Source organism: Protopterus annectens, chromosome 9.part0 (assembly GCF_019279795.1).
Source record: "Protopterus annectens isolate FY-2018-M chromosome 9.part0, PAN1.0, whole genome shotgun sequence".
In the NCBI taxonomy this organism is placed as follows: Eukaryota; Metazoa; Chordata; order Ceratodontiformes; family Protopteridae; genus Protopterus; species Protopterus annectens.
This window is the reverse complement of record NC_056743.1, coordinates 593,503,269-593,517,835: the sequence shown is the minus strand read 5'-3', so window position 1 is coordinate 593,517,835 and position 14,567 is coordinate 593,503,269. Positions and strand designations below refer to the sequence as shown.

Sequence of the window (14,567 nt, the reverse complement as noted above, 5' to 3'; positions counted from 1 at the left end):
AGTAAGAACCCGATATCTTGTCATCTATTGTTAATGTACCCATGATTACAAAATCATATTTAAATATAAAATATATCTAAAAGCATGTCACCATATGAGAAGTCAGCATTAGTCTACTGAGTCGTTCAGAATGCTGTAGCTGTTACATCTATATGTCGGTTGCATGGCTAAGTGTAACCCAGCCAAAGCTGTGTTTTGGCTGAAAAACATGGCTGAAGCTGAAACCATTAACAGCAGTGCCAAAATTGATTATATTAGGTAAGGGGGAATACAGGGCTGCAGCTCCGTGTATGGCCTGGACATGGGGGGTGGGGCTCAATCCCCAGCAGTAAAATATTTTTGTCAGCTTTGATGTTTGCTGTGTTTTTGATCAAAGTGCTGTTTCTTTCAGTTGGGTTATGTTTAGCTGATTAAATATATATCTGTTTTAGTCACCTGCAAAACAGTTACTGCTTCACCAGCCTTTGTGTCATCCCTTCTTTAATCTCTCCCAAGCAGCTACAAACCATTCTGGTGACGTATACTGCACCATTCTTTCTGGTAGTATATCTGGGGCCTCACCACCCTGAGTATTAACAAACACTACTGAAACATGAATTCAGGAGCAAGTAGGATGAGTGTAACAGTCTGTTTCTAGTCTAACTGCCACACTGTATTATGGGGAACTACATGTTGCAGAAAAACATTATGTGCTGGTAATATTGTTTTGCGGTTCCTCCTCAACAGTTACATTTATTAAGCTTCTTACCCCAGGTCAATGACTGCATGGAATTTTCTGACAGCAGTAGGGTATGATAACAAAGTAAATCATGTACACTTTGTGTTCATTATGTGATGCAAGGTGCTGTTTTGTAGGCTATGCATTTACTACATTACAGTTTAAGATATCAACAGGTAAAATTATTTTTACTCAGTCTTTTGCATTTGTTAAATTTCTTTAATTAAAATGCAGATTTTTATATTTATATATATATATATATATATATATATATATATATATATATATATTTGTGTGTGTGTGTGTGTATGTGTACATTGCACTGGATTAGTTTGGTTGTTTACTTTAGTAGCTGATGAAATCTGAAAAGCAACAGCAGTGAACTTCCATAGGGGAATCTTGTGTAAAACTGTGAGTGACAAAATTAATAGCAGAAATGAATCTCTGGTATAAATCATTGCCAGTGAAGTGGTTAAAATGAGCAAAGTAGATTTCATTCTTAAAGTCAAAAGTCAGTATGTTAGAGGCTGGAAAGGAAGTGGGACTTGCATTCCACTATGGTCTCTAAATCCCCAGCTCTAGCCTTGCATAAGCCAACTACTTTCCCTGGTGAGTATTTCCTGGGTCAGAGAGGCTGACCCTGCCCATCTGGAGTCAATCAGTCAACTCCTGACAACTTCCTGAAACACCTCACTCCATTTCCTGTTCTCTTCACTCTCTCCTTCCCCTGCTTTGCTTCACTCCTCAAAAACTGCAGGCCACAGCAACTTAATGTTAGAGGGTCAGACACAGTTTAGATTTAAAAACACTGCGTGGAGAGACCTATGGCCTTCAAAAATCTTTACATCTCAGCAAAACAAATCAAGGTCAAGATTTCTTACAATTAACTTATTAACTGTTTCAGTACATTTTTATATCAATGTTCTGAATAATGCCGTTGATCATATTCCCCCTGACAGTTTGAAGAAAACTTTTTACATTTGCAACCTATTCTCCAAATGTTATACTTCAGAATTCTGGAAAGCAAATTCACTTATTTAAATTATATAACAATGTAGAAACAGCAGTTGTTTGCAGGGAATGTGGGTTACAGAGGAATACTGAATTATGTATCCAAAAAAAGAGTCTGAACTCATTATGAGAATGTCTTTTGATATTTTATGAGTAATTTATCCAGCAGATGTGACATGCACCATGAAAACTACTAGTGATGTAATTTTGAGTATCATTTCTCGAGATGTAAGATGTATGCTGTACTTCCCCATGACCTGTACACCATATGTAAATTGGTGACTACTTTTGCAGTTCGAGCTGTTCTCAGTATCTCTCTGTCTCTCTTTTCCCCACCCCTGGCACATTTTTCAGTTTTTATTTAATTTGATATTTATCTCCAAGTTTACTGTGCATCTTTTAAAGACCACTTTTATGCCTTCTAACCATTAACCGTCTGTAACAATGAGGTGTTAAAATGAAACCATTCTCTTCCCTTTATTCCCTAAACAATTGCTCTTGTACAAGATATGGCCTGAGAGTTACACTTTTGCTTATCTGTTTGTCATACCCTTGATAGTAACTACTCAGGTAACTAAATCCAGAATGGCACTTGAATCCTGCTTTACTAAAGTGTAGCACTTAAGCCTCAGGTGGACACCTATAGGGGACGCCTAATAACAATACAATAATACATTTTTTCTCCCCTTAATTTTCTTCTCCAGTAGCACAAGTGTTTTACAACATTTTACTCTCCAATGCACAGACAATAGTAGATTTGTTTCAAAAAAGGTGTAACAGACTTTCAGATTAATAGATAAGATGGATGAACACAAGGAAGAGTAGCTACTTTCTAATCTGGCAACCACCCACACATGTAAGACATCAATTTTCTAGACAAGCTTCATGTTTTACAACTCATTTCTATATGTTCCTTATGCACCTTGGATTCCCAGGAACAAAGGGAATACAAGTTTCAGTTATGACTCATGACCCCCTAAGCCTATTCCATACAAGCAATTTTTGCAGTGCCTTATAATATAAGGTAATATTTTCCAGTCTGCATTATAAAGCCCCAGTCCCCTGTGCCTTCCAGCAGTAATACGTACAATAACATTTTGGCAATTGCATTGGAGATTATGACAGACATCTGCGCAATAAACTACAGTGCTATATTAAAGTGCTAAGCTATGATCAGTGTGGCTGTTAGAACTATGGAACTCTATTATGAGGTACCCAAATGGTGTCTCAGAGTTTGGGGGCTTTCAAATGCTTCTAAATATATGTAAAGGCGCTATTATTCAAGCCTTGAGCATAATGTAAATGGCCTTTTTCTGCAGACCAGTAATGTATAGACAATAAAAGACCACACTTTTTCCAAGGAACTGTGAATTTTCTCACAGAAAAGTATGTTTCAGTAAATAATAAAGACTTGCTATTTCACATAACTGAACATATGGTAGAGAACAAGTTGTTTCAACAGGTCTGAAGGGTTACTGTGTACAGTTTCTGCAACGCTAGATCTGCCTGTCTATGCTAAGCATTGGAAGGGAGCAGCAGTTTAGTATCTGCAGGGGGGGGGTGCTGCTGTGACATTTAATGACAGCAGCTGTGATAACAGTATGCTTTTATCAGTGGCTGTGCTGAGAGGCAACTCTGAGCAACACAATGTCTACTTTGTCTTTGAACAATCAGAAAAGGCTAAATCTTTGCCTCATTGAACAAGTAACTGGGTTTGAACAAGTAACTGGGTATAAGATGCATTTTCAGACTGGTAGGGGCTAATAACTTCTAACATATAATCTGACGTCCCTACCAATAGTCATTTACAATTAGTTTACAAGTTGTTTACACTGGATAAGAACCTGCAAAACAATATCTTATTTTCAGTGAGTTCTTGCTGTATACCATTTTATAAATTGGATAAAATAAACATGTCATATTTAAGAGACTCTTGAAAGGTCAGACATTCAGCAAGCATCTCTACTAATATTTAAATGGAGCTTTCTGGTTAAGAAGCTTGCATTTCAAACAGTAGGCTGGATCAGCCAACTTTGTTTATTTGTGCTTGCATTTGTCCATTTTCTACAAGATGTTCTTGCATACTGAGACTATCATGCCCTATGGCAGAAGCAGATCTCAGTGGAGATAATGTCTGCAGTGCCATTTCACCAACAAGAGAAGGCAACCTTGTCATTTAAATGTAGCCTGCTGATGGAAGATGAAAGACATGGCAGCTTGCAAGGAAGTTATCTGTCCCTGAGCACTTTTTATGACAGTGACAAGGTGTAGCGATCTGAATGAAGGTTTAATTTATGCTATTACATAAGTACAAAAATGAGATTAGAAGGGAAGGGGGCATTTCATACCAACAACAACTGTATACTGTTGAATAGAAGTCATTTATTAATCAGATAAATATTTGATAACACTTTAAGCCCCACCTGAAATCGTCGCATGTCTCTTGGATTTCCTGCTGTTTTCAAGCAATTCTGATTACATTTGAGGAAAAACTTTAAAAAGAATCTGTAAGAAAACATACAGGGTAGAGTCATACTTTTGAAAAAAAAAGAACTATACTAAAGGTAAATCAAGCTGAGACTTAAAATTACACATTTTAGTTTACACATAGCTTTTTTGCTTTTTACTATTTCACAGTAGTTTGATGTTAAACAGTATCTTAATGGGATATACATCTACTGACAAGCATAGAAGCAGTACCTAAAAATGGATGCTGAGTTCCAAGAGAGAGCTTGTAATAAAGAGCCTAAGAATGTCTGTCTTTCTTCATTATTGTAAAAGCAATCAAGCATTCATTGGCAATATATATATATATATATATATATATATATATATATATATATATATATATATATATATATATATATATATATACACACACACACATATATATATATATATATATATAGAGAGAGAGAGAGAGAGAGACAGGCAGGTGTGTGTGTGTATATATGTATATATATATATATATATATATATATATATATATATATATATATATATATATACACATACAGTATGTATGTACATATATATATTTACACACGCACACAAACATATAAATGCATGCATATGTGAGTGTGAAAAGGAAACTATTGAAAGCCATACAGTGCTTTTTTTTTCACATGCTCAGTTGTTGCCTAAAAATAAATCAGGTTTTGCAGTAAGTTAAAGTCCCAGGTGAGCTAGGCCTAGTTCCCTTCCAGTTGCTATAGCAACAAAATTTTACTGCAGTCCCTAAGTCCCTCCAGAACTCACACATTCATGCCTCGAACAGGACTTTTACTTGAGACATAACAATACATTTGTTTTAAAAAATTGTATCCAACGAAAGAAATGTGTGGTGTATGTACACATTTTATATATATATATATATATATATATATATATATATATATATATATATATAAAAAACAAACTCACAAAACAACATCCCATGTTGCCGAGTGTCAGCATAGTTACAACTCAATGCAAATTGTTTATGATACTTGGATCAGCTGTGAGATTAAAGTGAAAGAGAAGAAGGTGATGTCTCGGTTGCCTAGCTCTTTTAGCCTCTAAGGATTCTCCTTCATTTTCTTTTACAATGTAGTATAGAAATCAGAAGATTACTTTGTAGGGATCCAGAAAATGATTATGTTAAACAGAATTATGTTTTCCTTTCAGCTATTAGTAAGACTACAGGACATATGCTCTGTAAACAGTATTTTCCGCTTGCATGATCTATAATTTAAAGACAATAAAATGCAGTTTTTATCTCTCAAAATAACTTCTACATTCTTATCCTCATCCAGTTGATGGCTATACTTTACAGGTTCGAGGATAAATTTTCCAGACCCACTTACGAACCATGTCTAGCAATCATGTATGCTGTATTTAATCAGACAATTTTCTGTGTGTTTGCATGGTGATTAATGTACATTCAATTTAGACATTTTTTCTGTAATTTTAATGTAACAAATATGTCCTGATATGTTGGTCAGAGCAGGGCTGATTTGTGATAGATGTGGATTTTCTAACTTGGCACTGAAAATATTTAATCTAGGTGATTTGGTGACATTGATTAATGTTGATGTGACATCCTGGCTCCAAATAAAAATGGATAAAAGGGGGTTCGATGACAATAATGGTGAACTGTCATTATGGTCCATATTAAACTAGTCAACTGAACAGGGGGAGGAAGACTAGATTTTTCTGGGTCAAAATCTGAATTATGAAGAACTAGATGTGCCCTCACTTCCACAACTGCTTCTGTGAAGTTTTGCTTTTAGTTGCTGAGCTTTGCAAGATTAAAAATAGTCCACAACAAAGAGGCAAAACAAAATTAAAGATGTGGGTTGAAGTAACACTGCTCTCTGTGTCTTTCTTTTTTATGTCTTGCTGCTTTTCATCTGCTAACTGCTCTTAGCAGCATTCACATTATGCCTCCAGGCACATAACCTACCAGTTCTGCAGGGCTGTGTTGCCACAGTACATATGAAGATCTGGTATAATGTACCACAGAATTCTTTACAGCACCAGTGCTGCATTGAATAGCAAGTTTTCTGATATTCCATCAGTTATGTATTTCTGTTGTTTCTGTCTTAGATAAATGGCTCAGCAGTGAGAAGTTGCCTATTATCTTTCCCTATGTATGGATTCTGTTAACACAGTGTCAACTGCTGCTATAGTTAACATGCAGCTGACACACACAAACACATTGCCGAACTCCCTGAGAAGTTACACATGAAATGTGGGATCCTGCCATTTACATGATCAATAACTCTTCTCCCTATTGAAATGTTGGTGCTCAAAATGCCAAATACCAAGCCAAATAAAAGGGACAAAATCAAAGAAGAATTGCAAATCTCAAAAATCACTCTTCAACTTAAAACTTCTTTTTGCAGGAGGTGCCAGTCCCATCAGAACCCCTCCCCCCATGTGGTAGGCAAGCCTACTACCCCCAAATGTATATATACCAACCCCAAGATCACCATACCTTGGAGAAAAGGGAATATTCTTATGAATGGTATCTCGGACTTAGAATATGTAAGTCCGTTATTTCGGCCATTCAATGTCCGTTTTTCAGGACTCACTGTAGTGGGTCCAGACATGTTAAATGGTTACCTTCATTTTCAAATCCAGTACTACACATATTACAAAAATAAGCACTAGTGGTACACCTGCAAACTAGTAGGTCGATGTTTTGTATTGCTTTATTTATTCACTCGTTATTTCATTTGTTAACCAGATAAGTAAGCTGTATGAGTGCCCATTGTTAGCGTTCAACAGGGACAGAGGTCATCAAGCTACCAATTAAGTTCTAGTTGTAATGTAACTAACATTGTAGTCATAATATAACATTCAATCAAATCTGGGTAAATTGAATATGACAGTTTTCTAGATTCAAGATGTCCTTATGCTGAAAACTGGATAATGGAGTCAGTAACTACTGAATAATATGCATGCAGATTTGGAAAAGCCTGTACCCCTGCACTCATGTACATCAACACACACACACACACACACATACACACACACACACACACACATACAAACCTGCAACAGTGAAAGAAATCTGTAACGCAACATAATGCAGATAATAACTCTATTTGTCTTCAATTACTCTCTAATAATGCAACATCTAAAGGTGTAATAAACTGTATGGCTCTCAGTATGTGTTTTCTGAACTGAACCAATGGTACATGTCTTCCCTTTATCATTTGCAACCCTCAGCTGCTAATTTGTTTGCCTCAAACTAAGCTATATCACATATGGTGAAAATAACTGCAAACTTTCTAGATCCTGATAAAGCGAATGACCAAATTTGGAGTGAAATGTTTTCTTAAACAGGGCATGGCTTCCCTCGTGAGCTGAAAGGCTTTTCCTTCTCCTCCTCTTCTGTCTTCCTAACTCTTTGAGCCGTACTTTTCAACTGTCCAGATTTTCACAGAATGTCCAGATTTTTTCCTCATATTTTTAGTGTGTATCTAATACGTTTTGTGGTTTTCTGGCAAATCACTGAGGATTGATGTCTCTAAATAATGACATACATTTGAATTTTAGACTTCATATCCTTCAGAAAATGCATTCTAACACAATTCCTGTTATTCTAGCAACTTTTTACGTTTATAAGAGCAATATTTGAAATCTGTCCCTATTTTTGAGCCTTTGTCCCTCATTATTTTAAGGGTTGTTCAGATTTCTTGTTCTAAGAGGTTGAGAGATATGCTCTGAGATAATTGTGGTGTTTGAATACAATAGCTGTATGAATCTGTTGCATGTTGTAGATCAGGAAGAATGATGTGTCTGATAATTCAGGCATTCCTACACTGCACTGAGAACTTACATTTCTATCATTTTACTTTTACTCTGAGTTTTCAGTGTTCAGCATGCTATTTCTAGATAAAGATGTGAGAGTTCTCCTTTAAAGTCAGCTCTCGCTGTTATATTTCAAAATTTCCATTTGCAGTAATATAATTACAAGATTAATTTTATATACTGTGCTTAGAACTGGTAAGAGTCCTAGAACTTTAAACCATTCACAGATACAAGCCATCAAAACTTTCCAATGGAACTGGAAGACATAGGTTTAAATCTCGCATATGCCAACTACCATAGGGTGCATTATGTTGAAATGAAAGCCTGCAGACTCTATAAACAGGCAGAAACAATATCAGTCCAAGAAAAATATGTCATCATTAGGTAGTTTGCCCCCGCAAAGGAAATAAATTGCTTTAAAATCATAGGAATGGAAGATCTTCAGGAATTGCCAAGCTATATGCTGCCAGCTCCAAAAGTGGCATTTTTGTGCATCACTCATGCTTGAATTCTGCAAGCTGCAGATTGTGCTTATTCTCCAGCAAAGTCATTGCTTTTCCTTAATAACTTGGTGAGTAAGATGATCTGTGCTGGGCTGAATACCGATTACAGTAATGGCCATTTGCTGCTGTCTGGATCACCAGTTTTTGCAGAGCTGCCAGATGGCATAAGCCAACATGTGCAAAAACTGCCTCATCTCCTATTAATTCATAACTCAATAATTACTTTTCCATCACCCCAGGAAACTGAAATGAGGTGTAAATGTGGACGTCTGGAAAGTGAAACGAGTCTGAATGGCTGGTCGACACCTGGTGTAGTCAATTCTACGCTGATGAAAGATCTCACCTATAATATCCCAACTGTTCAATACTGCAGAAACAGCTATCTTGGGCCTTAAGTCACCCCAAAGAAATCATATTACAATATTTTCAGAAGTGTGACCTCTGTTATAAATATATAAAAATGAAATATTGACAGGCAAGAGCTTTGCATTATATTAACAGTAAACATTGCCAAACATTTTTGGATATTTATAACATTTTTTTGTAGAAAAAAATAAATACTAATATGAAAATGCAAGCATTTGATGTACATTCTGCACGATAAATGAGCCTAAAATTAAGTTAAAAGCATAACATTTTTGAAATCCAGAACTTCCTAAAACCTAATAATGCCATATTAATATGGAATTTCAAATGATTGACTACTGACTACATTTATCTAACTGGGCGTCATTCTTTTTGCATAAAAAAGTAAGCACAGTGTCACTGGCAAACAAATTAAACATGAGTTGTTTTATGTTTCTCCTACGTAACTACATATTTTCTACAAAATCCATCCCCTGAGATTAGATTGCTCAAGATACAGTAATACATCAGTGTTCCTATTTCACTGCCAGATGACTAGTTTACAAATATAGATATTATGAGGTTCAGAAAACATACAGAGGAGGTTAGGGAAACTAATAAAATGGAAGACATCCTTTATAGGCTAACAATTATTCAGATGACAAACCCTTGAGGGAGGGGGATTGCAAAGTACTTTTAAGATTAATTGAACTACATTTAAATATTATAATGCTCACCCCAAGGTGGAACTCAGTGGGTATATGAAACATGGAATCTTGTAGGAGCTATAACAGTGAGAGAATCAATATGAGAAGGGTCTCGTAAATCACATGGCTTTAAACACAACCGTGCTATTCCACATGGAGTTTGAGGTACTAAACAAGGTTTTCCTGAAAGCAGATGCACTCCTTCACCTCACCCCATCACATTACAAGGCCTTTTGTAGGTTGGTCACTAAGAGTGTTTTCATTAAATTCTTGTAAATAAGATATGCATGCCTGTGTATACATATACATATTTATATCTATATGGGCTCATCAAATAAGGCATATACCAGCCACAATTTTGTTTGTTTTTATTATTTATTTATTACGCTATGGTGGAGACCTTCCCAGCTGCATAGATACTGAGTAACAGTATGTACAGCCTAAGCCATACATGTCTGAGGGACATGCATTTTAAGCTTTTGAGTTTATAAGTTGAGCAGTGTCAAATAAACTAAAGTTTGAGTAAAAATGAATGCAGATGGATGATGGGAGATGGAACCTGGTTAATAGAGGATAGCTAAATTTCTGCTCAACAGATGTTCAGAATCCATCACTGAATGGTGCCAAGCAAACAAGGATGCCTTTTTCCTGAAGACCACATGGATCTACATCCATCTTACATTTGCACATAATTTCTTATGCAGGTAGCTATATAAATAAAAACAACCTGCCTGCAATACCACAATTAGCTAAATGATAGGCCCCGTGGTACAGTGGCATTAGTCTAACTAAACTCCAAATTCTGCCTTGACCGGGGTGCCCTGCATGCCCTGTACTAACCTCAGAGGTGACTATATAGTCATTAGCTGTGCTCTTCCTCATAGGTGAAATTCCTATACTTACCCCTTGACATTCTCCGTCTGTATGAACAACATCAGAACAGGACATTTCAAATATGGGTCAAGCACACGCAGTTGCCCTGACTGTGGAGTCACTTATGACTGCAGCTACTTATGTCTAACTAGTGATGGCTTTGACATAACTAAAACTTGTACTCAAAACAGCAGCAGAATGCTGTGCATATCTTCATGCAAATGGCCTACTCAGACACTTGAAATATATGTACAGTACAAAACTGCAGCAACATTCCTTCTCAAATGTTATTCCACTGCTTCCTCTGTACGTGAAGTATCTTAGTCTGACTAAACTGTAAACTGTAGAAAGTACTTACAACTGCACAAATCTACTGTATGAGCTCTAAAACACTTACCTTAAAGCTTATTAATTTTTCTTGAACTAGTTCACTGTATAGATACATGGTACTGTTCTGTTAGTCTTCAAATAATTGTGTAAAGTTTAACACAAAGTTGATATTATATGTACACCATTTCAGCCTCTCAGTGCAAGAAATCTGGACAAAGCCAAAAATAATGGGAGGAACAAAGGCTCAGAAAATAGGAACAGATTTTAAATATTACTCCTATAAACTTAGAAAGTTGCTAGAATGCAGATTTTACATTATTATATATTTTCTAAAGGATATGAAGTCTGAAACTCAAATGTCTGTTATTATTTAGTATTATTTAGTCATGTCAGTCCTCAGTGATTTGCCAGAAACCACAAATATTATGAGGAACAGACCAAAAATAAGATGTAAAAATCTGGCCATTTTGCAAAAATCTGGACAGATGAGAGGCATGAATTCAGCCTGTGTATTAGGACTGATGAAACTTTTTTCCTGCTATCCTCATCTTAAATAGTCTCTTCCCAGCTGGATCCAGCCTGGTTACCAAAGTGAATAAATATGGTGAATACTGGTGTTCTTGTAGTTGCAATACTGACAAGCAGTCCTAGAGTAGTTAAAAGTACTGTGCAGTTCAGTGCCCAGCATTTCCTAGCCTCTCCTTCTTCAACTTTATTAAAAGGGAAGGTACAACTAGAGTAAATGTAATTGTTTATGAGCATCACAATACTTAAATAAATAACATTATGATTTTACTGAAGAGGTCCTCATATACAAAAAGCTGCCAGACTGTTACATCAGTTATGGTGCTGGTTTGTGCTCACATCTGTCTGACATGATTTTTCTCTTGATAGTGCTAAAGATTGCCATGTGGGTCAAGATTATTGTGTTAGATTCATTAACTGAAAAGAATGCCTCTAATTACTCAGACACTGTCAAATGTGAGTATACTACAGCAATATTTTTATGATCAATATTACCTCTCACCATAAAACAGATTACACACAACAACTGGTTCAGTTCTCTGAAACTATAGCCACAAGTCTGCATTCACCTAACTAGCAAACTGGTAAACATAATTAAAAAGAATTGATTAGCCTCCTTTGCCTAATACCTTCAAATGCAGAAGTGCATATCCACAATATTAAATTGCGCATAGCATGAGATGAACCTCTTATACATAAAATACTACACTTATAATAAATTTAAACAACAGCTAGTGAAAGTATTATTATCAAGTCTAGGCTTGCTTATCACTTGGGAAACAAGAAGGCTTTTGCCCAAGATTGTAAGTGATCTTGAAAGTGAAATATTAAAACATATGAGGTTAGAACACATAGCTCCCCTCGGTGTGAGATGTTTGGGGTATCTTGCATAAACATTTGAGATAATCCATGTGTGTCAGATTTTTAAAATGTCAAAGCTGAAACATTTCAGTTGCCATACTTTCAGTTTGTTGTAGTGTTTTCTAAGTCTATTGTGGCACCCACAAAACTAAACTGTTTACAAAGCATACTTCTCAACCTCTTAGAGCAAGAAATCTGGACAAAGCCACGAATAATTGGGGTACAAAGGCCAAAAATAGGGACAATTTTAAATATTGCCCTTACAAAATTAGAAAAATCAGAACATTGATAGAGTAATAGGTCTTGCATCAGCATGAATTTCCTAAAAGGTATGAAATCTGAAACTTGAATGTCTTTCATTATTTTCTGACTTCAATCCTCAATGAGTTGCCAGTGATTAGCCAGAAAAATGCAATTTTCTGAGAAACAGACCAAACATATGAGGCAAAATTCTGGCCTTTCTGTGAAACTCTGGACAGCTGAGAAGTATGTATACAGAAAATATAAATAAGTTTAGATCTTCAGTTATTATATGCTTAACCAGAAAGGACAGATACAGAAAACGCAGACAAGTAGAATGCAGTCTGTACAAAAATGAGTAAAAGTACTATTTGGTTAGTATATAGCATTATATTATAACAAAGAAGCATTTGAGATCATATGCAGATGATTTTTATTAAGAAACAGTAATCCTTAATAAAGTTTTGTGTGACACCAGTAATGATGAGAATGAATACCGAAGGCTTCTTATGCATCTGCCTCATGAAGAATAAATGCAGTATTAATAGTAATCGCTTCTGTTTTATTTTGTAGTCTTTATGATCATGGTGTGAAGCACTTTTTGAAGGCAGGAGTAGATGTTTAGCAATTATAAAAGTAATGCTACTTCTTTCCAGTGCATTTGGAGGTACAGTGTGTCATGCTTTATGTATCTGTTGACTTGTAAAGTCCATTTACAGAAACATTGTTAGCAAGTTGTGTAATGGACTGAACAAAGCAATGTAACAACCTGACAACACTGGATGATTTCAAAGTAAAATCATAATCAGTCAGGTATTATAAAAAAAGTTGTGCAATTCATTTATTATTGCCGTAGTTACTGTATCACAGAGCTGCAACTCATTTCAAAATGATTATGCTAGCAAGTAGTAAATGCACAGAAAGTTCAAGTATTTAAAGTGTAAGGAGCACTGTGCTCTATGAACAGACCTGCCCAGGGAAAAACAAATCTACAAAATGACTGCTTCATCATTCAAAGACACACTTCAAAATTTTACAATCCCAACCAAAAATGTGTACAAGTTTAAAATAAAAGTTGAGAAGAGATTAATTTGGCACCAGAATTTGTTCAGAGCAAGGTGTCCAAAGCCAGCTGGATGTGTTCCATGTAAAACACCTTTCACTTTGACTGATTTTAATTGAACAAAAAGGATAAAAATACTTTCAAACTTTTTAACAAATAAATCTGAATGCCTAAAGCAAGCTGAATAATCTAAGCACTTAAGTGACTTCCCACAGAAATAGTTATAAAATATGTAGTATTTTATTTACAGACTACATTAGCTTTTCAAAAATAATTTATCTTTTTCAGTTATTGTCAGCATACAAAACTATTTAAAATAAAATGTTTATAAAACGTTTTATCAGCAACGAGTATATTTTACAGACTTTTAAGTGAGCAAAAGAAAAGAAGATCTTGTTTTATATTCTAACTGACTGAATTGTGCACTGTTTTATTTTTTATCCTGTTGCATAAATTACATGAGTATGATTAAATGTGTAATAACTCATGCATATGGCACATGGACTAACCACTGCTCAGGTGCCTTGAGGTCCATCAGAGCTATGCCAACTAAATGAGCTACCATGCAGCTGCAGCCTGCATTGTATATCCCGTACAAATAAATTATTTAATATTCCAGTTAGATGGTTTGCCAGCTGTAACAGATACAAGGAAATATAACATTATGGTTCAAGACCCAACTTCCAACTTTTGCTGTCCTTTATCCCAAAAATCCTACCATACAGGAGTCAAGAAACATGTAAGACCACTGACCTATAACTTAAGACTACAGTTTCCACATCAGTAACACAAACAAAAGGCATATGCTCAAAAAGCACAGAAAAAAATGATGCATTAAGAAATTAGTCATTATTGCCTTTCATGTTACCTTTACATTTTTTTAGCTCTATCAGTAACTTTTAGGAAGGAATAATCAGATTTTTATGATTTTAAACATTGGATGCCATATTTCCCCTTCTTTTGATGGTGTAGCCAGAATAGTAGCAGGTGCATTAACAAATATTTGTTATATGGTTCCTTAATTTTTGAAAATTCACGAAACCAGACTGATATGATAACATATTTTACAACAATATTTCTTACTTTCTAAG

At 35.4% G+C, this 14,567-nt stretch overlaps 1 protein-coding gene across 3 annotated transcripts in view; it reads right to left on the bottom strand.

The window, feature by feature from the left end:
• EBF2 (EBF transcription factor 2) overlaps positions 1-14,567 on the bottom strand; it is a 418,171-nt gene that overhangs the window by 102,012 nt on the left and 301,592 nt on the right. For all 3 annotated transcript variants that reach the window (XM_044083149.1, XM_044083147.1, XM_044083148.1), the window contains exon 7: positions 4,153-4,234. In XM_044083149.1, the coding sequence (XP_043939084.1) occupies positions 4,153-4,234 (82 nt within the window). The remainder of the gene's footprint in view (positions 1-4,152; positions 4,235-14,567) is intronic.